This window comes from Sceloporus occidentalis, unplaced genomic scaffold (genome assembly GCF_023333645.1).
Source record: "Sceloporus occidentalis isolate IW3139 unplaced genomic scaffold, rSceOcc1.0.p SCAF_4, whole genome shotgun sequence".
Lineage (NCBI taxonomy): Eukaryota > Metazoa > Chordata > Lepidosauria > Squamata > Phrynosomatidae > Sceloporus > Sceloporus occidentalis.
In genome coordinates this window covers 21,708,856-21,735,512 of record NW_028316984.1, presented here as the reverse complement: position 1 = coordinate 21,735,512, position 26,657 = coordinate 21,708,856, and the positions used below count along the sequence as shown (strand labels likewise).

General features: G+C 40.4%; 2 protein-coding genes across 11 annotated transcripts in view; one reads left to right on the top strand and one right to left on the bottom strand.

The window, feature by feature from the left end:
• ALS2 (alsin Rho guanine nucleotide exchange factor ALS2) overlaps positions 1–15,114 on the bottom strand; it is a 70,112-nt gene extending 54,998 nt beyond the window's left edge. The window contains exons 1-7 of one of the 8 annotated variants that reach the window (XM_089519393.1): positions 15,034–15,114; positions 9,706–9,846; positions 7,483–7,570; positions 6,715–6,863; positions 4,324–5,243; positions 1,400–1,451; positions 1,091–1,279 (exon numbers count right to left, since the gene is read on the bottom strand). In XM_089519393.1, coding sequence (XP_089375519.1) covers positions 1,091–1,279; positions 1,400–1,451; positions 4,324–5,243; positions 6,715–6,863; positions 7,483–7,502 — 1,330 coding nt within the window. In that variant the 5' untranslated portion in view covers positions 7,503–7,570; positions 9,706–9,846; positions 15,034–15,114. The other 7 variants (XM_089519388.1, XM_089519390.1, XM_089519391.1 and 4 more) reach the window with 7 other exon arrangements.
• The window catches only part of LOC149313594 (cyclin-dependent kinase 15-like), a 76,690-nt gene continuing 64,950 nt past the window's right edge, over positions 14,918–26,657 (top strand). For 2 of the 3 annotated variants that reach the window (XR_016280844.1, XM_089519396.1), the window contains exons 1-5: positions 15,571–16,658; positions 18,244–18,393; positions 19,589–19,686; positions 22,908–22,987; positions 23,492–23,586. Coding sequence is in view for 2 of the 3 variants with exons in the window: in XM_089519396.1 (XP_089375522.1) it covers positions 16,539–16,658; positions 18,244–18,393; positions 19,589–19,686; positions 22,908–22,987; positions 23,492–23,586 (543 nt within the window). In the remaining variant the exon portion in view is untranslated. Of the gene's footprint in view, positions 15,109–15,570; positions 16,659–18,243; positions 18,394–19,588; positions 19,687–22,907; positions 22,988–23,491; positions 23,587–26,657 lie in introns of those variants that run through there. The other variant, XM_089519397.1, reaches the window with a different exon arrangement.

Genomic DNA, 26,657 nt, shown 5'->3' with positions numbered 1-26,657 from the left:
TGCTGGCTGCACCTGATGCGAGTTAGAAGTCCAGTATCTGGAAGACTGAAGATTTTTCACCACTGGACTATATAAAAGAAGCTGTTTAAGGGTTAAATTCATATGCTGTCAAAACACCATCAAAAGATATGGCAATATTTCTGGCTGATTATTATTTTTAACTAAACTATTCCTTTCCTTTATTTGAGAATTTCTGTTGATGGAACTCTTATCCCTATACCTTGCTCTTTATAAAATGATGTGATTTCTCTGTCCTCCCTTCTGAACTTAGAATCCTCACATAGAAGTTCACTCCAACTTTCACACCCCCTTCCCTTTCAAAACCCAGATCAACTATTTAGGAGAAGAGCATCACACATTTAAGGGAATATACTGCATTGCCACAGGAGGTTTGAGTGGGAGAAATACAGAGTCTACTGCTTGTCTCTTGGAAAACGTTGATCACTGCCACAGTCCCACCACTTTTAAAAAAATATACTAATACTCCCCTGCAAATTATCTCATAACACTTCAGGATTTGTAATGAGTTATTAACACGTTTGCTACTCACTGTAACAAATGCTGAAATATCACAAGGTGACCAAACTAGAAGAATTTCTGCACAAAAGTATATCAGGAGTCAAAGTAAGCAGAGCATCTGCAGGACCTGCCAAGCCAGCTATACATAGTCAGCAGGAAAGATATTATATTGAGGGTTTTACATATAACATTCCCAGTCATCAGATATAGTTGCCCATCCATATAAATGGGGGTTTGATTCCCACCCACACCCTCCCACAGATATGAAATATCATGGGCTCTCAAGTCCATATAAGTCAATGGATGGTGACATGCAGGCATCTGCATCAGTGTGGCTTTATGCACATGCTGCTGTTGACTTATATGGAGTAGGGTTACCCACGGAGGCTCAAAACCATGGATAGCTAATCCGCCAATATGGAGGGCTGACTGTATACTCATTCCACATTTGTATCATTTTTCAGCCCTGTGGACCAAAAGGAATGGATAATTAACACAGGAAAATAGACTAGTGCTGGAGAATGGATATCTCCAAGGTATGTAACACTGGAACTATCTGTGAGCATCTCACCTTGAGACAGCAAGCCAGGTAAGGAAAGTCTTCTAGAGACTCCTTCAGATTCCTCTTCTCGAATATCTACCAAGCTGGAACTCTTTTTCCCTTGCATCGATTCCAGCTTGACCTGCTCCTCTCTGCTATCCTTTAGTCCATCCAGGCCTGGGGAACAACCACTAGATGGGGAAACAGTGTCACCCGGAACTGTGCCATAGAAGTTCATTACCTTCTTCAGAGATAAGGCCCCAGCTTCATAGGTGGCAGCTACTCTTACACCAACTGCTGATGCACAGGAGGCTACTAGGCTATTAAGGGCAGATGTACCTGGTCCAGATGGAGTGGGCAGGCAAGCAATGAGATCTTCTTGTTGAGAATGCTAAAAAAACAGGAAAGGAAACCAAAGAATATTATGATGGGTAACTTGGTAGTTTTAAAATACTGTAAGCAACTTCTAGTTCTGTGTTTGATTTTGGATATTATGATGACAATAAATTGTTACATAAATGTATTTTACATTTTCCAAACTAGAATAAATAATTAATTGTTCAATTAAATTGGCTGTCCTCTGTAACACATACAGTTTGAAAATCTTCAGAAGTTCTATAATACCATTTTTAAAATGCAACATAAGGTTCTGGTCTATTAGCTCTGCTTGCTCCAACTTTAGATTAACTGCATAAATCCCCATCTATACAAAGTTTGCTGCTGCTGGCCTTGGTTACTGTCTCCTCAACAACCCTGGGCCTTATACCAGAATTAAACAAATGACCATTTCTTGATAAGCAACCAGAGACAATTACAAACCAAAGTTACCAATTTTCTGATGGTATACAGTAGCTTCCAACCAGATGATGTTCTACATTGCTTTTCAACCATATTCATTACAACCATTAGCTTATTTGGGACAAAATGTATATCCTAACCTAAGAGTTGGTAAGAGCCAATAATTCAAGCACTACCAACAAGAGGTTTTTTATTTAAAAGGATAGAAAACCATACTATAAAGGTTTCTTTAGAAAAGTATGTGGAATTACGTCCCCTCAATTTGTGTGTTTAACTGTGGAGCATTTTTCCACAATCTCCAAAGTGTAGCATTATTTAAATGTATCTGTGATGTCTGATGCACCATAATGGCTCTACTTCCTCTACCAACATACTATGTCGTGAGTGCACCAATGGCTCACTTGTGACGTCACTGCGGTGCTGCAGAAAGAACCTGGAAATAACAGGTTCTTTTCCCCCTTTTTATTATTTATTTATTTATTTTATTATAAAAACATATCTTATTAACAAAGCTTGCTTTCATTCAGCGTGACAAAAGTAACATATACAATCAAAATATAAATCTATTAATTTATAAACTTATTTACAAAGTTCTATAAATACCGGGTTCTTTTTCCTCCGCAGTGACGGTGTGCCGTTTGGGGGCTGCGCCATCCCTGCGGAGCAAAAGCAGGCACCGGCAGGCCACCATTTCTTGGTCCCAGGCCCAAGATAACTACTAAATTGAGACTGTGTACTTTGGCCACATCAGAAGGCACAACAATGCTATGAAAGGTAGCCATTCTGAAACCCACCATGGAAATGTACCACCCCCAAAAAGCAAGAAAAAAAGCAGTAATCATATAAGAATATAACAAAACAATGAAAACATTTAAACTTATCCAAAGCCATATTTTAAAACTTGTCTTGACCTCCTCCTGAATAGAGAGAAAGGGGGTTGACTGTACATCTAGAAGGAATATATTCCAAACTTAAATTAAGAAAGTGACACAGGAAAATGTCATTTTCCACATGCCCAAAAAACAAGTCTCTAGAAACAGGGGCATCTTCAAGCACCAAACATCTTATAAGCCTCCCACCAGAAAAGATCCAATGCGAACTTTTAGTGCATTAGATCACCTCACACCCAGCAATGATCCAGTGAGTCTGCAGGTCATTCATATGCAACTTTGGAACTCTCCCTGAAGCATAACATACAGGATAGCCATAGCTATCTTATAATCTGAAACATCTAGGAATTTTTAGCAGTTTTATAAGCTTTGACCTTCTGCTGCACCACGGGTACATGTTTGCCGTGAAAGTATTTTTCAAGAGAAATGTTTGAAATTCCTTTTCAAGATTTTTGATTCCAGGAAACAAAGTATGGGGAATTAGAGATGTTAGATGTAAGTAGGTTTTACTGTGGGAGAGGGAGACAAAACCCAGTATCTCTGCAGAATAGGCATTTGATTCCAATCTCTCTCCAGAATTAACTGACAAGGAACACTGAGCTTAGTTATCAACTGGAGGCCAAAATTGGGCAGGGCAGGGAGGAGAAGAACTCAGCAAGAACTGGTTTGCCCTGCACATGTCTAATTGTACACATGCAACTCTGGAGCCCTATGAGAAAAAAAGCTTTGTCCTACACTGGGAATGGTTCAAGACACTGCACTGTAAATAAAGATGAAAGGAACATTAAAATCTCCTTCACAAAGCAACATTGCGAATGCACCATTATAGGCAGGGTCAGCCTAATTTTATTTGTTACAGTGGAAAGACCTTCACAATACATGTCAAGAGTAGATATCCTAAATAGACTGCTTTGACACTGCTCTTTTCATTAGATAAAGGTCAAAATTGACACGACTCCTTTTAGTGTGTTACAGAAGCAGCCTAAATAACCAAAACTACCATAATTGCAGATATCATTGTTGAATATTTGGCTTTCTGTTTGGATCTAGATGAGGAAATGATCAAGCTTCTGCTCTCTTAGCCACCAATTATACTGAACAGAAACTGAGCATGAAAAAATATAATCTGTTTATATCTGCTAGTATGTGAAAAAGGCCATTTTAAATAAGGGATTTATTTCTGGCAAAGCCTTTTCAGTTGTGGTGCTCTGGTGTTGGAATGTAACCTCCAAAATGTTCGCCCAGCACTGGTTTGAGTAGAGGTGGTGCAGGATAAAAAGCTCTTCATTTTGCTCAGGTCTTTTAGTACTTAAGTTTTAAATTTTTAGAACTAGCTTTTAATTCTCTGTTGTTTCCCTTTTTTTGCTTCATTTCTATCATGATAGGATTATAGATTTATTTATTTTTAAAGGATTACATTAGCGGTATATCTTTAGGCTTACATTCTTAAAGGGAAGGGAATATTATAAATATATATTCTTCAGAATCATAGCTTTAACATCACATTCTTGACAATTCTGAGAATCTGACACTCTTGATGCACACTGTACAGTACAGCCTAATGAATATGGGTACCTGTTCAGGTCGTGGATCACTTTGCTTCTCCCTGCTGTCATTTAGTGAATGATATGAAAAATTCACAGGATCTTGGTTCACTGCTGTTTTGTCAGTTACCAAAAGATTTCTTGGACATGAAATGCCACTGTCTTCCTGTCCATCACTGTTTGAAAAAACACTAGCTGCATCATAATCAGTAACCGCAAGTGTCTGGTCTTCTGTAACAGTTTTCTGACAATCCTCATTTTGGCTGCTGATTGTACTCTTCACACCAAGTGTTTCTAGCGAGGAGCAAAAAAGGTGGTTTTCTGATTGGGAGTCAGCCAGAACTACTCCCAAAGGACAGCAGTGGCTATCTGAAATGATGACATGATCTTCTTTGTCAGTCATGGTAATCAGGAGCTGACTGCAATGATTGCATCTCTCTGGGATGGGTTTTACATCTTGGATGGGGAGGCATTGAACAAGAGCCAGGCTGTGGTAGTCCCCACAAGCAATCTGAAGTACAACTCGCCCTGCCAGGTACTCAACTTTTTGAGGTTTGGTCACTGGGAAAGTGTTGGTTATAAGGCCAAGCTGACAGCCACTTCCCCATGCCCATATCTCCCTGCTTAGTGAAAGAGCCAGAGTGTGTTCCTCTCCACATGCCAGCTGCAAAATCCGTATTGGCAGAAGGTGATTAATTTCAGAATCTGAAATACTGACTGGTTTTGGTTCCGGCACAGTAGTCTGGTTGGCCACAGCACATTGACCAGAAGAATTTTCCCCCCACATGTACACGACACCATCTTCAGTAACTGCTCCACTGTGAAAGCTGCCAGCTGCCACCATAATAACATGTTGACCACTTAAAGTCTTTTCCAAAATGGGACAACTGATATAAGTATCTTCCAGCCCAACTCGCCATGGAAGTTTCCCAAAACTGTAAACCTCGCCATCTAAAACAAAGAAAAAATTATTCAGGCCATGTTCAATTCTATCACATTTATTTAAGATGCAAAAGAAAAAAACCCACATTAACAGTAAAGTACAAAAGTTGTAGTACAAAAATATAATTTCAAGATCCAACTAATCCCTAACTGGGCAGCTAATGTGCTAGCTATCACTGGTTTAGAATACAAATTTACATGACTGCAAAGCAGGATCCTTCAGCTAAGCCATAAAATATAGTTGTGGGGAAATTCTTTTCTTGGGATTCAAAGACATAGCATCTGTTACATCTGTGGAATTAAGACTCGAGTCTATGAAAGCTAATGCTAACAACTTGTTTCTTTCTCTCAGTCTCAAAGGTGCTACAAGATCTCTTTGCGTACTCTTTCCTTAAGAGTGCACAAACAATGGTGGGGGAGGGAGTAATGTTGCATACTTTCTTTTTATTAATTTTATTTTCATTAAAACATTAAAAAATTCATTACATTACATAAACCACATATACAATCATTATCTCAACATTCATTCACTCTTTTTTTCTTTTTATTTTTTTTTAAAATATTTTAAATTGTATTAAATTATCTTAACATATATACAAGCAGTGTTGCATATGGCCCATTCCCCCTCCCCACTCCTGTACGGCTTGATAGAGTTTAGAATCAATCCACTATTTACAATTAGTAACTTACATTCAATATGGGAGATAAGGATTTGATTACATTGTTGACTTCATTGTATGTATTCCCTTTAACCTTCACAAGCAGGATTTCCCAACCTAAGTTCCAAGCTTCTATCTTCCCTTTTCCAGTATATTTTAATCTTCTATCTCTAATAATATCAAATAGCAAGGTATCTGCAAAATACATATCTACCTTGGCCAAATTCCAAGTTTTACTTTCTGTCCTGATACTATCACAGCTTGTGTTGCTTTAAATATATACTTTACTACTTTCTCCTCATTATTGTTCATTCCCTTTTTCTTCAGATTTAATATTATACAATTCTCTTTGCTCAAATGAACATCCTTGCCTATAATTTTATTAATCTCTCTTATCATTTCACCCAAAACTTCTGAACACACGGACAATCCCACCACATATGCAGGTAGGCTTTAGATTCACCACAGTGCCAACATTTAGCTGATACATTTTTATTGAAAAGTGCTAATTGAGAAGGAGTCCTAACATTCACTCTTTATTTTAACATTCATTCACTCTTAACATTAATAAACCCCTAAACTCCTATTCACAAAGTCACTAGACTTTCATATACTTACACCTTTACTTATACCTTTATTTCTTCATTCTCTTTCTCTTTTTTCTTTATCTTCCATTCACTCTTTCTTCATTCTTTCTCTTTTACATCCTCCTCTTCCTCTTCAATTATTTTCTTTTGGACTAATATTCTATAATCGCTCTGCTCTAAGTCTATTTGAATTTTCTCCTTTCTATTTGGATTTTCTGCTTTAACGTTACTTACCTTCTGATAGAAGCACACCATGGTTTACGCCAAGTGCTGCTTGCAATACTATCTTTGCACTCCAACCTGGAAGTCTTTCTGGGGCTGGACAAGTGCAACCAGCCTGCCATATATAGGCCAGACCTCTCTCACCTTCTTGGTCTGCAGAACTATTTAGCAAAAGAAATAAAAACATATAAATCTACACCAAGTTAGAGCTTGAACACACCTGACTTAGAATAAATCATATTCACAGGACAAATACTCTATGCTTCATTATTAAGAATGGAGGTGTATTGCATAAATACTATCTGGAAGGGTGACCAGACCCTTCATATCAAACATCAGTTCAAGGAAATCTAAGGGCATTATTAGATGACCTCAGCATTGGTCACTACGAGTCTGAAGCATTCAATATGACTATTGCCAGTATTCTTCATTAGCTGTACACAATATGGAAGCTGATGTGAGTAGCACTGTGATAGGAATTGGCCAAATTGACTACGAGTCTTAGATTCACATACTCTCAGGGTTGTTTCACAACACACAATTACAGCACTATGATTCCACTTTTCATGCCACGGTTTCATCCTATGGAATCCTAGGTTCTGTAGTCAAGCGAGACGCTAGAGTTCCCTCGCTGAAAATTCTAAATGCCCCTCCCTAAACTGCAAATCCCAGGATTCTGTAGAAAGATGTCATGGAAGTTGAAGCAGAATCATAGCACTCCAGCTGTATAGTGTGAAAAGCCCCTGGTAGTTTCAAGATGTTTGTAGAACACAGCCTTACCTTTCTTCTTTTGAGTCCATCAGTCAATGAGAATACTCCATCACCAAGTCACTCCTTTCAGAAAGTAAGGGGGCAGTTTTGAAAACCACTACATTAAAAGCAAAAAACAAACTTAGTGGCTGCTGCACATACAGGCTCAGAACTGCTAAAAGGTTCAAACAACAAACCTAAAAAAACCCAAAACCACTAACAAAAGGTCAGCAGAGAGACTTGCTCTGCCCACAGATCCCATGAAAGGCCTTTACACTGCTAAAACAAAACCATTTTTCATAATGATATGTTTATGAAATAGCTGGACCTTTTGAGCCAGCATCACTCTTATAACTTGCTATCAAAGGACCCAACAAGGGCTGCTCCGAGATGCAGAAAAGAATTATGTGTATTGGACACTTTCTTTTCTGAGAGAAAACACATTCTTTTAAATACGCACCCTCTCTATTTCATGAGAACTCTCATACATAATTTTGCGAAAAACAAAGAGTGGCTTCTCACTTTTATGTCCATAGGAAGAACTATATTCACAAAGTGAGAAAGAGTACTGTGAAAAGCAATGAAACTGTCAACTCCCTACTATGACATACATAATGAAAGTATTGAAGTATCATCTCTTCCCCACACTGGAGTCTGGTGATCTGAGCAAAAAAATGCCTCTGGGGTGGGGTGGGGTGGGGTGGGGGAGGCACTCTCTTGCTTCCCCACGAAATAGACACACAGGGCAACCATAAATATATGCCACATCCAAAGGCAATGTGGCTTCCCTGCAATTTAATAGATAAGTTTCCTTACTTGTGCAAACAGTAAGGATAAGATGAGTGGTGGGAAATCTTTGTCCCTCTAGATGTTTGGCTAGAAATACCTATTAATGCAACACTGTATGGCTAACAGCAACAAATGGTAGGAACTGTTGCAGTCCAAAACATCTGGCTGGCCAAGGGTTCCTAAACCTTATAATGTAAGGGGCAACTCCAATGGCTTTTTTTAAAATGAGGAACTCTTCACTAGTGAGTTTAATCTAGTCATTTTTCATGTATGTATTACCATAAAATGTGAAATAATTTCATTAAAAGTTAAGGAAAGTATCAGGACCTAGTTTGCTGCCATTCTACACTATCACTATCTGTGATTCTGAACACATTCCTAATATGTAAGTCCTGTCTGAATTGGCTAATGTCAACACCATTTCCACAGCTTCACTACACCTATTACACACTTAAGCCCAGGAATAAAATGTTTTAAAAAAAGTATCAATGTACCTGTTATAGCAGCCTACATTTTTCATTATAAATCAGCTGATCTGTTGTAAGTGTATTTCATATATAGGAGCTAAAATTATGGCTTTCTTTAATAGGAGCAGATTTCACTTTTTACTGCTCTTTCTTGGCTTGCTGAAATGTGCCAACGTTCTCAAATCCCCAGGTGCTTCTTTGCCTATGTGTTGGACATGTTGGCTGGAATTTTATTAGTGACATATGCTCATGTCCAGAGGCAATGTGTATGTCTCTTTCTTGACAGAGAGCATGGTGCTATTCTGTAGCCCTTTGCACAACATCAAAATTGTCTAAACCTGCAGATGTTACCAGTGGGGAAAAGAGACAACAGAGAGGCAATTATAGTAATGTAGCTTTGTAAGGAAAGACTAGGAGGGCACACTCATCTGTGAGTGCACTCCCATTTCGTTTCCTCTCCAACTCAAACTGAGTCCATTTGAATCATCAGCATCAGAATTGCTGAACATCTTGTGTGCTCCTGACTCCTCACAAGTTTGAGATTCTTTTAAACTATCTAGTTTAGGCTACTTCTAAAAAGACCTGCATAACAGTTTGCTCTAAAGGCTGAAACAGACGGTCTTGAAGGGGCTATTTCAAGCCGCCCCTGAGGAATCCAGGTGGGGGCCGCAGCAACTGCACATTGCGACCCTAATCCAGCCAGCCTCTACCCCAAATAGGAGGGGAAAAACACCCTTTTGCTGCTGGAACTGGCTTTTTGCTGCCTCCGGGGTGAGTGGTGTCTAAACATCATGTCCCGAAGCTGGATAGCAACCGGTTGGCATATAATTGCCGACGTGGCTTCAGTCCGGCTTGGGGGCATCGCGCGTCTGATGCCATGCCCCCAAGACAGCATAGAGCCAGACTTTCGGGGCCATCTGTTTTGGCCCTAAGTCTCAATGATGTTTATTCTCAGGGAAGTACAGGATTGCAACCTTATGTAATTTTTGAAAGTTACCTGTTTTCTTCTCTCAGCTTTTATATCTCCATCCTTTAACTCATTAGATATTCTTCATCTAAAACCTGGCTTTAATTGTATACTTTGTACGACTCGACATCCTTCAACATGCTGAATGAAATTCTGGGAGATGTGATTCACCTGCCAATAAGGAGTAGGGTTAAAACTCTATGAATGTGCATGGGGTGATTGGAGGTCTTAGCTAATTAGCTTACTTGCTGTTCACCGCTATGATCTTTGGAATAGCGGTATATAAATAAAACAAATTATTATTATTATTATTATTATTATTAGCTAGCTGTTGCCCCCTGCCAGTCTGAAAATTAGCCTGAAATTTAGGAAATTGTCACATTCATTTTAAAGTGACTTATCACTAATAAAACGATGGGATAAAGTCACCTTTAAATTTAAAAGCGGGTGTTATCGAACTCAGCTGCGGCTGGGCCAGTGCAACCCATCTGCAGCTCGCATCCTAGCTGTGCTTATCCAGCAGCTTTTCAAAAATGGCAAGCTCCCGTTTTTGAAGAGTCGCTGGATACAGGTTGCACTCACCCAGCTGCAGTTGAGTGCGATAACACTCGCTTTTAAATTTAAAGGTGACTATATCCCGTCAGGAACAAGTCACTTTAAAATGAATGTGATAATCTCCTTAGATTTTTCCTTTCTCAATAGTCAGAGTGCATTAAGAGGTTTGGGCCAGTGTTAGATGGGGTGTTGGAAGCCTCAAGAAACTTAGGAAAATCTCCAGAACAATTGAAACCCCCCCCCAGGCTTGCCATATCCCGCCTGTGGGCGAGACTTTCCCGGTTTTGGGCGGGTCCGCACGGTCCCGCCCCGGGTTGGCCCCGCCCCCGGGATTTCCCCCACCCCCGGGCTTTGTTGCAAAGTGTGCAACAGCGGTGGCGGGGGAAAGAGAGAGAGGACTCTGTAGGCCTCTCTCCTTTGGCGGGGGGCTTCCCTCCCCTCTTTGGCTCCGCTGGAGCTGAGGGAGGGAAAGAAGCCTCGCCTGCCGAGGCCAGACTTCTTTCCCCGCCTGAGCTCCGCCGGCAAAAACGGAGCCCAGGTGGGGAAAAGAAAGCCTCCCTGAGGTTAGGATTCCTTCTCCGCCTGGGCTCCGTCCTTGGTGAGAACGGAGCCCAAGCGGAGAAGGAATCCTCCCCTCAGAGAGGATTCTTTTCCCCCTGGGCTCCGTTGGCAAAAACGGAGCCCAGGGCGGAAAGAAAGCCTCCCTGGGGGCGGATTCCTTCTCCACCTGGGCTGCTTGCAACGGAGCCCAAGCGGAGAAGGAATCCTCCCCTCAGTGAGGCTCTTTTTCAAATGTAGGACCAAATAATAATAATAATAATAATAATAATAATAATAATAATAATCCTACATTTGAAAATTTTGTCCTACATTTGTCCCGGTTTGGAGGTCCGGACTAATGGCAACCCTACCCCCCCCCCCCCCCAATTCTTCATCATGTAAAACTAGCCAAATCACCAAAGCACTAGACACCCAAGGTCTCATATATAACGTGGAAAGAACAGGATATGCTCCTGTGCAACAAAAAAGGAGAGCAGTTCAATATTTCAGCAAACTTTTTAATCAAACTAACAACATACACAAGTGAAATGAAACAATTGGGTCAGGTAAAACCTTACATAAGTCAACAAAAACATTCTGAACCTTCTAGACTCCATTTGAACGCTTTCTTCCAAAATGCATTCAGGCATTATTCTTTCTTTCACCAGATTCTGCTTTTCCTATGGTTTCCATTTTAGTGGCCAAACATACAGATCTATGCTTTTTTGAACATGCTGGGGGAACCTGATGATGCAGGTTTATCTCTTCTCCCCTCTTCTCAGCTTTGCTATCAGAGGCTTTGTTAAGTGAAGTATGCCGGTCCTTGCTCTTAAGCTCTACACTACTATGGGACCCGAGAACCACGTCAAACAGCCACCTGGCTGCCACTTAAAATGTTTTTCACATCTAATTCAATTACTTATGGAAAATAATTTTCCTCAGGGGAAGCCATGGTAGTCAGTTGCAGCAAAAACAACAGCAAAAAGTCTAGTGGCACATTAAGGATTAACACATTTTATTTGGAATAAGCTTTTGTGGACTGCAACCCAGCAAAAAAGTCTCCAAGGACCTATGTGATGTCTCCACTGCCTAGTATGTCTAAAGAAATACTGAGATGACTGACTTCAAAGGTTGGCTCCAAAACCCAGATGAAAGTGAACTATGGCTGCATCCACACAGAATAAATGATCCTGTTTGACACTGCTTTAACTGCCACAGCTCAGTGCTATCAAATTCTGGGAATTATTGTTTTGTGAGACATTTACCCTTTTCTGACCAAGAGCTCAGGTGTCACAAGTAATTACAAATCCCAGGATTTCACAACACTGAGCCATGGCAGTTAACGATGTTAAACTGGATTATTTCAGCAGTGTGGATGCATCCTATATAGAAGATAGTTGACTATGGCAGCTGGGGAATTCCGGGAGTAATGTCCAGAAAAGTAATTCTTCCAAGCTCTAATGAGGGCCATATAAACAGCTATTATACTAGTGATTATCAGTAGAACACATAACATAGGTCCAAACCACACTGCAGAAAGAATAGTTTTAGACTGCTTTAACTGCTCTGGCTCAGTGTTAGGGAATCCTGGGAATTATTGTTTGTTGTGACACCAGAGCTCGCTGACAGACAAGGCTAAATGTCTCCCAAAATTACAGTTCCCAGAATTCCCTAGCATTGAGCCAGCGCAGTTAAAGTGCTCTCAAACTGGATTATTTCTGCAGTATGGTTTGGACCATTGACAGCACAGAGTTCAGAGACATAACCATGTTAGTCTGAAATATCAGTATGCAGTACTCCACTCCATGCATCTGAGGAAGTAGTCCAAGACTACAAAAGCTTATGCTACAACCACTTTTGCACAGTCTCATAGGTACTACAGGATCCCCTTGCATGCATATATAGTCACCCCCTCCTTTCTTGCGTACTTAAGATCTGTGCTCTTGATTATTCATGGACGCGTGACCTCCATTATTCTCACCCCATTCAAGTCTATGAGACTTGAATATCTGTGAGTTCCAATTTTTGCAGGGGGGTCCGGAAAGGATCTCCTGCGAAAATGGAGGGCTGCCTGTGTAGCAAAGTTGTAATTCCATCCTTTTTATAATGTGGGAGCTGTAACAAAATGGTACAATGTACAACAGTCCTGTTCAAGTTTCCAGCCAACAACATTTGACTTGGCTACTCCTGTTTGTTCCAGTCTCCCAAGTCAGTCCGTATTTCATCAGCTCTGAGCATGGTCTGCTTTCACTTTAGTATCCCATAAAGATGCTTTAGGTAGTTCTGCAAATCTTGGCGTTTTCTAATGCTGCCACTGTTTTCCTCTCGAGTGCTGGGAATGTGTGCCACTGCCACTACACAAGGATTTATACTGGAGAACTGAATTCACTGTAATATCACCAACACCAACATAGTTTTTCAGGACTTCTGGTTTTACTGCTAAAGTTCCTCCCTGGTCTTTATTGGTGTTCCATCCTCTAAATGAAAGAAAAAATCTTGCCTTTTTAAATATATAATGCCCCTTGGCATCTGGCAAGTCATCTGCTCAATGAGTCTCTCTCTATTTACAAATAGACCGTCCCCAAAAGGGTGACCCCACTCCACTTCAGGGACAGAGATATCACTTGCTGTGTGACTACTAGTGAGAATAAAGCAATAGCAAAATGCAAACTTCATCCCCCAGCCTCAAGGTGAAACAAGGTCTGTTTCAAAAGGCCTTTCACTACTGCCAAACACTGACACTTTGCCAGACTTTGTTTTTTTCATTTTAAGTAAATAAAAGGAGGGGGGCACACACCAGTCAAAGGGTGCATCCATATTGCAAAAATAACTTAGCTTGACACTATAACTTCCATGGCTCAGTGCTATGGGATTCTTGGAACTGTAACTACAGTTCCCAGAATTCCATGGCATTGAGCCATGGCAGTTAAAGTGGTGTCAAGCCGGATTATTTCTGCAGCGTTAGATGGACCCCTCAAGTATCAGGCCTTCCCTGACTGACAGACCCAGGCCCCCTGTTATGGACTGTCCGAATGACCGCCCCAAGACCTCTTGCCTCTGTTATGACTATTCTAAATGATTTTAATGGTATTTTACAGTGTTTGTTGTTTGTAATTATGTGGATTTAAGGAAGGGGTGATAATGGGATTTATTTTATTGTGTTACATGTTTTTGATGTAAGCCGCCTTGATCTTGGTGGGATAGAAATAAATTTTATTATTGTTGTTGTTTTATTATTATTGTATTGTTGTTGTTGTTATTCTTTGAAGATGACAATGCCACAGATGCTGGTGAAACTCTTCTAGAACATGGCCACATAGCCCGAAAAACCCACAAAAAACTATGGATGCCGGCCATGAAAGCCTTGTGACCCTGTCATGGGGTTTTGCTGCCAAGTTTCTTCAGAGGAGGCTTGCCCTTGCTCTTGCCCTTGCCATCCCCTGAGGCTGAGAGAGTGGTCCCCAAACTGTGCCCTTTAAGTAGAGATTTTAGACTCCGTCTCCCAGAAGCCTCAGCCATGTTGGCCAATAGGGCTGGATTCTGGGAGTTGAAGTCCAAAATCCTTTAAAGAGCAGAGTTTGGGGCCCATTGGTGTATCACTACCCTGGTTCTCTCTGGGGCCTCCTAGGAGCAAGCATTATTTATGAGGGACGCGAGAGAAGCGGGGAGAACAAGAGAGCAACAGGTAACCCTGGGGGTCACTACTTCAGCATTGAGAATTTTGAGGTCAATGGACATGGGCCCCCTCGCTCCAGGACCAAGTTATTAAGGTTTATTGATTTATTATTTATTAAGGTTGGGGCATGTGTCCTAAAGTTTAATGTATACATAGAAAACAAGGAGGCGTTTTGCTTTCTGTTTTTTCTCCCCCTCAGACGAGGACAGAGAAATTTGGCCGTTGTTTACTGTTTAAAACGTGATGACATCATCCCAGAGAGAGAGAGAGAGGACTGGGATGCCAAGGAAAGAAATGGGGCGAGAGGCTACAGAAGCTGTTCCAACCGACGGGGTTTCAAACCGGTCCCCCCAGGGGCGCGAGCCCAACCGTCTTGACCACGTGACTGAAGTTTATAATACCCCCGCAGTAAAGTTCTCGCGCCCATTTAGGGGCTGCTGCGGGGGGGGAGGGAGTGGGGCGCGAGACGCTAATTGGCAGTTGGAACGCTGGCCGTTCGAACGCCCGCGCTCGTGACGCACACAGCTCCTTCCTTGTTCTTCCCTCCACCTCCCCCTGCTGGGTGCCCCCCCCTTCTTCTTCTTTACCTGGTAGCACGCGCTCTCGCTTTAACCGTCAAGATCCCCGCCGGCTTCTAAGGACGCTCAAATCAGCTGATTTACGTAAAGAGAGGGAGGGAGGGAGGAGGAGGAAAGGAGGCGGGGCTCCTCACTCTTGGAGGCGGGGCCAACCCGCGGAGACGAAAAAGGGAGAGGGAGGGGGGAGAGCTCTGTGGCCGGCGGCCGCGCGTACGGGACGTCGCGTGGGACAAACTAACGCGAAACGCGTTGTGTGAAGAGAATATTAGACAATGAAAATAATAGGTCTTTATAGGAAGAGGGGGCAAAGAGTCAGATGGACAATGACTCTATTGTGGGAGATATAAACTATCTCATGGCCAGTTTATATTTATATAAACTTAAAGGGAAAAATAATTAATATATTTTTCAAATATATATATATATGTATGTGTGTGTATATATATATATATATAAATTTTATATTCCGCCTTTTTTCCTGAGGGAATCAAGTCGGATTACAACACAAAATATAACAATAAAATACCATAAGAATAACAATTCACAATGATAAACAATCTCATATATCCCAACCCTCCCCCAATCATAAAATAATAGTCAAAGAGCAATAAAAATACATTAAGCAATTATAAAAATACATCCCAGTGTCCCCTCCCTCCCAAAACAGTACAATGATTCTTGCATAATAATAACAATAATAATAACATGCCATTTTAAACTATTAAAACAATGAATGACAGAGATATGGGGTATTCTGTATAGTAGTCCCAATCAGTAGTAGTAGATTGCTCAGGGAAAGAAAGTGAAGAAAAAGTTCAGAAAAAAAATATTAAATGGGTTGAGATGATGGATCAAAACAAGATTAAGATTAAAACTGTAGAAACAAAAGAGAACTGGAACAGAAATGGTGGTTTGTCAAGTATACGTGATGCAAACTACAATGGTGTCTGCTGGGGTTTGGTTCCAGGACCCCCATGGATCCCAAAATCTGTGGATGGATGATCAAGTCCCATTAAAAACATGGTGTCCCTTAAACAAAACGGCAAAATCAAGGCTTGCTATATGGAATTTATATATTTTCTAAAATATTTTCATGCCATGGATGCTTAAATACGTGGATAAAAAAAAATGCATGGATATAAGTAGGGCCAACAGTGACACACACTTGGCAACACAATTTTTGCAGATAGTAGTAGGGCTGTTGGAAGAGAGATGCTGAAGAAAAAAGACTACCCATGAGGCTTCAGGATGACTTAATTATTAAGAACAAGCTTCAGTTTTTTGTTTGCCAATTCTGGGTATGGCAGCGTTCAAAATGATGTTTATTACAAGCCAAGGTAGCTGCACAAAATGAATTTGAAAGATGAGGCATTAGGAAGTTTCTTGAGTCATGAGACCATTTGTAGCAAAGACCTCGTGCAAATCATATGAACATTCATGCCTTTTTAGTTTCTGGCAAAGAAAAAGATAAAAAGCGCGAGGGGGAAAACTAAGCAGTTAGAGGGCAGGAAAACATGGGAGACATCCTGTGTGGAAATATTTTCAAGCCTAGATGCAAATGTTGCTGTGAAGAGACAGAAGTCTCATCACAACAAGACAATATCCAGCCCAAACGAGAGGAGTGTGTTTTGCAAGTAAGTAGCATTCTGCAAATGTCTGAGACCTTAAGTACCAATGGGACAAGGGTCATTTTTTTTCATGGAATATATATAGGAAATGAACATAGAGACTAACTGCAAGAAAGAAATTGGCAGCACGAACTTTTGTAGATTTCAGTCTGCTTCCTCAGATGCATTTGGTGGAGCGGAAGCCAGGGAAATGGTCAGGTTAGAGTCTCAGGGCCCGAACAGACAGACCAAAATAAAACTGCTTCGGGTCACTTTGGAGGTATGCTGTTTAAATGCTGCATGAGTCCTAAGAGGCTGGAAGCCATGCCAAAGCCATGCTCTGGTCCTAAGGAGCAGAGCACAGCTTTGGCACAGCTTCTGGCCTCTTAACATGTGTTTGTCATTTAAACAGCATACCTCCAAAGTGACCCGAAGCAGGTTTATTGTGGCCTGTCTGTTCAGGCCCTCACTCAGAGTTATCATCCCAAAAAAGCCAGAGTAAATTTTAGCGGCAGAGAAAGTAAGATGATAAATTTTATTAGATGGTCATAAGTAAAGCTGGGATGCTTGTTTTTAAGAAAGAAAAGAAGGGTGTACACTTTCTTAGTGTATGGACTTTCTTTGCCCATAATGGTATGTATCTGTGCACCCGCCACATAGAATCAACAAATATTTTTGTGGCACCAGAAGATATTTTATTTGGCATACACTGCTGCGTGAGATGCCTGAATTTGTAGCCTTAGTTCACTGCATGGATCTGATGAAGAGGGCTGCAGTGCACAAACATGTATGCCAAATAAAACATAGTACTCTTTAATACTCTGCTGGTTTTTTTGTTTGTTTGCTTTTTGCAGCAACAGATTTATATGGCTATTGCCCCTTTCCTAATCTCTACGTAGATATATTGTGCCTCCCTGTAAGAGCTGTCCATTGTCAATTGCAGCAGCATCTCCAAGAGAACAGAGTAGAGCACTTGTTGAGATAATTTAAAATGTGGATGGTAAAGGAGCTTAAGAGGGGTGAAATGAGAAATGAAAAGGGGTGCTTAATCCTACCGACACATGAATTTTTGCTTGCTAAAATTCTTCTCTGTCATTCTTTGCCTCCCCAGGAGGTGTCTAGGTGGGGAATGCCTCAGGGAAGATTATGGTCCAAAACACATTGCAGAAATACTCCAGTTTGAGACTACTTTAATTGTCCTGGCTCAGTGCTAGGAAATTTTGGGCACTGTAGTTTTGGGAGACATTTAGCCTTCTCAGAGCTCTGGTGCCACAATAAACTACAATTCCCAGGATTCCTTAGCACTGGGCCAGGGCAGTTAAAGCGGTCTCATAGTGGATTATTTCTGCAATGAGGTTTAGACCTATGTGGGGCAAGGGAACATTTAAGCACCTTCTGGCTTTGCTACAATGACCTCCATGTCAGTTTGATGAGGAAATACAGGGGGAAAAGTTTGATGAGGAAATACTGTGTTTCCCCCATAATGTGTAATTCTCACTTGAATCAGGGCTAAAAATGAGTAAGAGAACTAGCAAGAGGGAAATAGGAGTAAGGCATGAACAATAATAGATATCTCTTTGTCTTGATGTCGGTTGCCTTTTCACCCTTCCAGCCCACAGTTATAAACAAAATGCCACAGCCAGTGAATTCACTGCAGCCTCAATGGTTCCACACACTTCAGATACAAAAAACAAGAAGAACACAGCAACGCCGTTTCAGTGATCCTTTCCAAGAGCAGGATTTTGCTGTAGGATTCCCGTGGGTGAGTGAATCACAAAAAGCTCCATTTGAATAGCATTATATTCTGTGTTTCATTTTTCTTCCATCATAGAATGCAAGCTTGATGTCGGTAAGGATTCCCCAGTTGGTCTCCCTCCCATCAACTGGCCCATACTGGGTATATAGCTTCTCAAAATGGTTGTTTCCTGTTCATTTAGAAAAAAAAGATCTATCCTAAAGGCTTGATGGGAGAGGGTGAAAGTTGGTTTGAATAACAGATAGTATCAAATTTTATTTGCCGTCAGTCACAATGTGGTATGATGGCTGCATTTTTTCAGAGTTTAAAAACACCCCACAATGTTACTGAACCAACTTCTGTCTGTAGCAGTTTGAAAAGCCACTTTTAATCAACAAAAGGAAAATAACATATCTTAATTTCCATTCTGTTTTAAGAAGGGTGGTTATTTATTTGTCACTTTTGGATTTTTGCCTTTCTTCTAAGGCAGCAGGTTTCAAAAGTCCTAGCCTTCAGAAACTTTTTAAGTTGATCTTTCTGCTGAGAAATCCTGTTGAGTTTAGTCTGGAGAATGATCCTTCATAATTTTTAAATTTTATTTACATATGAGAGATCCTCCTGTACTCCACAGTACGAAAAACAATGAGTACAGACATAGGTCAGAACAATTAAGTCTTGTATGACTGGTTGTTTGTCAGCTGAAAACAATGAACCATTCTGCGTTTATTAATAGTTTTCTTAAACATTTATAATCTGGAATTCGGGTTTTGTTTGAGGTAGTGGGACTCAGGTCCAGATCCTGTTTTGGTGATTGGATTCAGCCTTATGAAGAGAGCTCTTGCAAGCATATACAAAGCAAAAAGTTAACACACTCTGGATAAATACAGCCTAGCTGGTGATATTAAAGTTAGGCAGATAGACTTCCAGGCGATCCTGAGTCCCACACCTCTCTTTTTGGACATCAACAACTGATAAATATTCAGCGTCTTGTTATATGTGTAAGCCAGCTTCACATCAGTTTGTAGGGTAACACTTTAAAAAATTATCATTTTTTAAAAACCAAATTAATTGAATGACAGGTATTTCCCCTTTTTTCTCCATTCTCTTTTTTGTGAATCAATAGATAATAAGACTTGGTTTCTGCTTGAGCCCAAAGATTCATAATATATTTAACATTAAGCCCATTTTCTCTCCCCATTTTTTCCCTCTTCTCCTATCTAAGCAAAGAAAAAGTCTCCCATTTGGAAATACTTCATCCTACTTAAATCTGGAAAAGTTGAGTGAGGGTTCTAATTCAACTGTGTACAAAGGGATCAGTAGGTAAGTATTTTGCACTATGTGAATTGATAATGGTTACTCAGTGTCCGAGAAATTAATGAAGCACAATTAATTTAAAATCACATGACAGATCAAAATATTGTAATTAATATTCTGGAATTCAAAGAAGATGTTTAGAAAGAAGCAGATTGCTCAGATGAAAAGTCTGGACTTCTTGACTGTACAATTAGCCTTAAATTTGTTGTGAAAGAGCATCCAAGGAGATTACGACATAAAAGAAATTGCTCTATTAAAAAAAATAATTAGATTCTAAGTTTAGGCGTTTGCTGCAGAGACTGTTGCCTAAATGCCTTTGTAGTATCAAGTGCACAGAATATCATTTCCACTGCATCAGGGACCATGTATCCAGAGAAATGTAATATTTCTGGAAATGTTGAAGCCCTGAGAAAAATGATTTCCCCTCCTGTGTTTTTTTTTTTTTGGGGGGGGGGGAATTGGCAGGGAGAGAAATTGAAAAATGCAGTATTAACACCATTTACAGATTGAAAAGTCAACTTAGTTACTTTTCAGTATAAAATGTATTATATGTAATTTGGTTTGGCATAAAATTATCATGTTTGATAAGTACACAGTTTATTCAGAATATAATTAAAAACTGAGCTTTAAAAAATTCTTATTAGAAATAGTAATGCGTGATCCTGAAATTTAAGGAATATCATCATCATCATCATCATTTATTGCGCTCAACAGATCAAATAAATGTAAGGAATATTAGGACTATACGGAATCTTTTTGGTTTTGCTAGTTTGAGGAACAGCAAAAAATTCCCAGTAACAACAGAAACCATCTGTATTAGTAAAACAGAAAAAAATTGCTTTGTTTCTGTTCGTTTTCTATAGTGTCAAGCCATCATAATACACTCATTCCCATAAAAAGAACCGAGAGAAGGAAACCAAGAGCTTTAACACATGAGCCTGGTTCTCACCACAATCACACTTGTCAATGAAAACAGAATTATGTACATCCTCTCAATTGCATGTCGGGCTGCTGCTGCCATCACTCTCTCTTCCTGACTCCTTCTTAACCCCGACTCTCTGCCCTATGCCATACCCAGCATGACTTTTGGGTTTATTTTATTTTTTATTTATTTCTATTTTCACTTTTTCTCCCATTTCTGGAGTCCTGCTACTATGATTTGTTTCTTTTAAAAAAGAAAGAAAAGAAATAGGTTTTTTAAAAAAGGGAATCAGCTTGCTTGGAGATAGCAAGGGGAATGGGGGACAGAGGGAGAAGAGGAGACACTGAACCTATATGGCTGCCGCTATTGCAACTGCCCTGGCAGCTATGTTTTGCACCTGGAGGCTTGCATGATGGCAAGAGATGCAGCAGCTGTGGGTTGGAGATATCGTCATGTGATCTAATTGTGGTTTAAAAGCCATGTGTAGTAATCTTCCAAGAACAGGAATTTTGAAAACTGGCTACTGTACATACTCTTACATAAATGTTTTCCCCTTGTAGCTTGTTTAAAACATTGCTCATCATTGTAAACAAAAATATTTCATAATACCCCCCCCCCTATTTTTCCAGAAAAAAAGACTGAAGGGGAGGGAAATGGGAAATATCCCCCCCCCACCTTGACATTTCTGTGCATCCAGCAACTTAGTTCATGTAAGCTTCATAACATCCTCTTTCAAAAGCACTGGCTCTGTAGCTGCAGCAAAATGTGTATACAGATTTTTTATCCATGGATTCAAGCATCCACGGTTTGAAAATATTTTTAAATATAAATTCCTAAAAGCAACGCTTGTTTCTGCCATCTTATAAAAGGGACACCATCTTACTATGCCACTGTATTTAATGGACTTCAGCATCCACAGTTTGGTATCTGGGGTGGGGGTGGTGGTCCAGGGACCAAGGTCTCACTGTAATTTTGCTGCAGTCTAAGTGTGATCCAGGATCAGGTGTATTTTTCACCTCCCGATGGGGGTGTATTTCTTTCTAGGGCTGCATCTGCACTGCAGAAATAATCCAGGTTGACACCACTTTAACTGCCATGGCTCAGTGCGATGGAATTCTGGGAATTGTAGTTTTGTGAGACGTTTTGCCTTCATTGTCAGAGAGCTCTGCTGCCACAACAAACTACAATTCCCAGAATTCCATAGCACTGAGCCATGGCAGTTAAAGTGATATCAGACTAGATTATTTCTGCAGTGTGAATGCCGTCTAGGTCTGAAGAAAGCATATATGAAAATGTTAACTTAAAGTAGTGCACTTTGGGGCAAAAGTATAGCATCTGAGAGCATACTGAAAAGTGTGGGGGGGGGGATCCCATGAGATGACTATCAGGTGATATCCTAGTACCACACACATGATGCAGAGAGAAGAAAACACAATTCTTATATTAAAATTGATTTTGTCTGCACTGGGTTTTGAAACCTTCAAGCTGGGGTTAATTTGGAATTTCATTTGGAATGTAAAAGGTTGAAAGATATTACCTTCCTCCCTTGTCATGTATGTGCTTTAAATTCCTACTCTCAAAGTACACTTGTTTAAGAAAAAAAGCACCACATTCTTGCCCTCTTCACATAATCAGGACATGCCCAATATACAGCAGTAGGAGTGTGTGATGACAGCAGGCCCTGCAAATAATCTGAATGCATTTTTCAGGTCTTTTAACATAGGTTTCACAGCTCTATGGGCACAACCTTCCTGTGTTCAATCAGAAGCCAAGAATTTTTGATCCTCTGGAGAGATCTTTTGAGATAGAGCTTCTGTGCTTAATGCCAAAGAGGTGACAGAACAGCTTTTAAGTTGGCTTTAGGTAAAGTCAACAGAAGCTGAGGAGTGTCCAATTTTGGATTATTTCTTGGGTATGAGGGTGAAAATGTTTCTGACAGTCAAAATAGGGACAGGCTACAACCAGGCAAACTGTGGAAATTGACATGATAGATCCATAGGGCAAATGCACCTGACCCTTTGGAGAGGAACATTGTTATTGTATGTCAAAGCTAAAGGACATAGTTAAACTGAGGTAAAGCACATCCTTTACAAACCTGAGGTTTTGTTGTTATGAGAACAAAAAAGCACAAACATAATTATCAAGAAGTACAGAGTAAGCATAAATGAACAGTTCTGAGAACGGGGGGATTTAAAAAGCAGCCTTTCTTTAAGTGATCTTTTAAACATATATGTACTGTTTGTAGCTCCAACTATGATGTTATGCTTATGCATGGAGATATATTAGTTATACTGTGTCTCATTAGAATATATGGACAACTAGTGGCTATGAAAGTCATCAGCTTGAAAACTGAAGAAGGAGTCCCTTTTACAACCATAAGAGAAGGTAAGAAATTGAGAGTGGATACAGAATTTATATTTCCCATGGGTCAATTCCTGAATCTACTTGCATTTTTGGGATTATATGCTATCAAATAAATGTAAAGAAAATGACAGCCGGATACATGCAATGCCTTTTCCTTTCTTCCAACCTATATCACTTACTTAACATATATACAGTTAAGAAGTGTCCTCAGCCCACATGGCAGCACTGTTCTCATCATACGTTGAAATGTATGGCAGGGCAGGGATTGAGATTACATATGCTGCCATTCTGCCCAACATCCATGTATTCAGTTTAATGTGCCCATAATCCCATGTGAGAGCAAGTAGCAGTTTGAGCACTGGACTGTAACTCTGGAGATCAGGCTTCAATTTCCCACTCAGCCATAGAAACCCACGGGGTGACTTTGGGCAACTTTTTAAACAAAATTGCCTTGCCATTCAGGCTGTTAAACTGTTTTGTCTTTCCTTACTATCGATCTAACTACTATTTTTGTTTTTTCTTCAGCATCCCTCCTCAAGAGTTTGAAACACTCCAATATTGTGCTCCTTCATGATATCATCCAGACCAAAGAAAATCTGACCTTAGTCTTTGAATACATGGTGAGCTGCTTTGCATCAGATTGGTTAGTTTAGTTAGTTAGGGACAGGTGGGTTGTTTGATTGGTTTAAAGATTTGATAGGCCAATAAACACACTGTCCTCTTTTTTTGCAAAGCATTACTGAGCAAAGATAAGAAATGCTTTGAATTCAACTGCTCACCCCTCCCCTCCATTGCCCCAAGAGATCTTTGCTGTCCCCTTAACCTCTCTTAGGACTTTTTCACATGGGGAAATTGGAAGTTTATCCCAGGGTCATTCCAGCGTAAATCCAGGGTCAATCATGGTGTTTCATGTTATTTTGCAAAAGAATATCACACGATGCAAAACACAATCTGCAGGCATTTCAAATGCAATTGTGGGTCATCCCAGGGTTAGGTAAATTCGGAGAAACATCAAAGTTATAAATCTTGTTCCACTCCAAAATTGCAGTCAATTTGATTTTGCCTGGTATGGAATGCATGTCTCGATCAGCCTTGGATTGCCTTTGCTAGAAACAGCCCATGACCCTTGAAACCCCATGACCGTGCAGTTTCTCTCCCCGTGGCTCTGCTCCCTGTATTCTGCAGAGGAATTAGAGTCCCAAGCCTCAGCACCGCTGCCACCACCAGCCTGTTCCCCGACAGCGTCAGCTCCAGCCCCGGCCTCTGGAGGGAGGTGTTGCCTGGCCCCAGGCTCGTGCTGTGGGGGAAGTCCATCACGAGGATGAGGCTCAGCTCAGTTCCATCCCAGCAGGGGCACCTCTGCCCTCAGCTTCCACGCTGCCTCCCTGCCCAGTCCCAGGAGAGCTGGGCATCTTTGCCTTTAGCAGCAGCAAAGGAGGACTGAGGCTGCCTCCGCCTGGGCAGCTGAAGGCTCCTTCCACCGTTTCATTTTCGAATTGGCCCCACTTTCTTCTTCTTTCGGGATGGAGATACACTCTACATGTGTGAAAAAGTCCTTAAACAACAGTCACATTTTAAAAATGTGCTTAATTTCCCAAATAGCTGGCAGCAACCAATAGGTTTTGCAACTACCATAACAACAGATTCCCTAACAAAGGTGTAAAAAGACAAGGTTTTCTTCATTTCCTCAAAAACAAGCCCTGCTCCCTCTGTCTCTTTGCCATTTTGACAATCTTGTCAGACAGCACTGCTGAAAAATAAGAGGCTAATGTGACACGTGTGAACTTCAGACCAGTAAAAAAATTTCTAAAAACATCAGCAGCAATATGATTTGACTGGGGCAAAAGGCTAATGTGGTTTTTAGAATGCTTTAATTTAATTGAATAATTGTTTCCAAATCTTGAAAATAGGTCCACATAATTCCTTATGTGCAGTACTGTGTCCATTTCTGGGTGCTACTGTTTAAGAAGACTATAAACAAGATTCAAAGCAGGACAGTAAAAATAATTAGTAGTATGGAATACAAGTCCTGCAAGGAAGGAATTGTGTAGGTTTACTCTGAAGAAGAGAAAAGAATAGGGACATGATAGCACTCTTTAAGTGCCTGAAATACTGTCAGACAAAAGAGAGAAAACATTACCTTTCTTTTTGCCAGAGAGGACAAGACTAGACCTAATGAAGTCCATCTGTTCTGTTTTAGTCCACATCTAGAGCATATCATTCCTTAGAGCAGGTTTAGACATGGAAGAAGGAGGAGTGAAGATAGGAGGAAGAAACTAAGATATGCAGATGACACCATACTACTAGTGGAAACCATCACAGACTTGGAACAAACACTAAAGAAAGTCAAAAAAGAAAGTGCAAGGGCAGGCCAAATGTTAAATATAAAGAAAACAAAAATAATGACCACAAAGAATTTATATAAATTCAAGCAAAATAACAAGGAAATCAAACTAAAGATTTCCCATACCTTGGGTCAAACATTGATCAGAATGGAGACTGCAATCAAGAAATCAGAGTAAGATTAGGAATGGGAAGGGCAGCTATGAAAAAACGAGACAAAATCCTATAGTGTAAAGATACGCAGATGTACAAATGTGAGAGCTGGACAGTAAAGGAAGCAGATAGGAAGAAAGTTAATTCATTTGAGATGTGGTGCTGGAGAAGAGTGCTGAGGATACAGTGAACAGCCAAAAAGACAAACAATTGGGTCCTAGAACAAATCAAGCCTGAACTCTCTGGAACGCAAGATGATAAAATTGAAGCTGTTGTATTTTGGCCATATCTTGAGAAGGCAGGACTCATTAGAAAATACAATGATGCTGGGGAAGGTAAAAGGCAGTAGAAAGAGAGAACAACCACATGCCAGATGGATAGAGTCAATCAGGGAGATCATAGACCTGAGCCTACAGGACCTGAGCAGAGCGGTAGAGAATAGGTTGCCATGAGATGAGGTCAACTCGAAGACAACTAACAACAACAAAAACCTGTTCTGGGCAACTGCTGTCATGTTTGAATCTAATGCAAGGAGACTGCCCCCTCCCATGTAGTACTGAGAATTTTGGAGGAATGGTGGCATACAAATACAAGAAAATAATCAGTCAAATAAGTGCTTATTAAGCACTCTGCTAGCTATACCATTTTGAATATTATTTGCCAGATTATACATAAACATTTAGTTTGCACTATATAACACACAGTGATGATGGCCAAACTGTCCCTTTCATTGAATGTCTTTGCATTTAATGGACAGGTTTTCTTGGATGCAAACAGTATCAGCCAGGAAGGGGCTGCAGAAGGGCAGGAAGGCAGAATTTAACCCTGCTGTTGTCCTTGGAAAAATCCCTCTGAAAATGAAGTTTATATTGCGAGGAAATCCCTCACTGGGATCAGTAGGTGATTATCTCCCAAGTCAAAGCTGGAGATTCAAATGAAGGATTTTCTTCATAATTGCAATAAGAAAGGGTTAAATCCTTCTCTTATGCCTGTTCTAATTTGCATTTATTGTCTTTAAATATTGGCTCTGTGCCCAGTGGTATACTACTTTATCCCAGTATCTTACTAGATGGGGTGGAGCATGAGCTGGTACCTAAACGTACAATTAACAAACTCCTGTGTATGAAAATGTCTAACCATACTGTTTCAAAAAAAAAAAAAAAAAAAGTACTAGCAAACCTACCTTTGCCTTGTT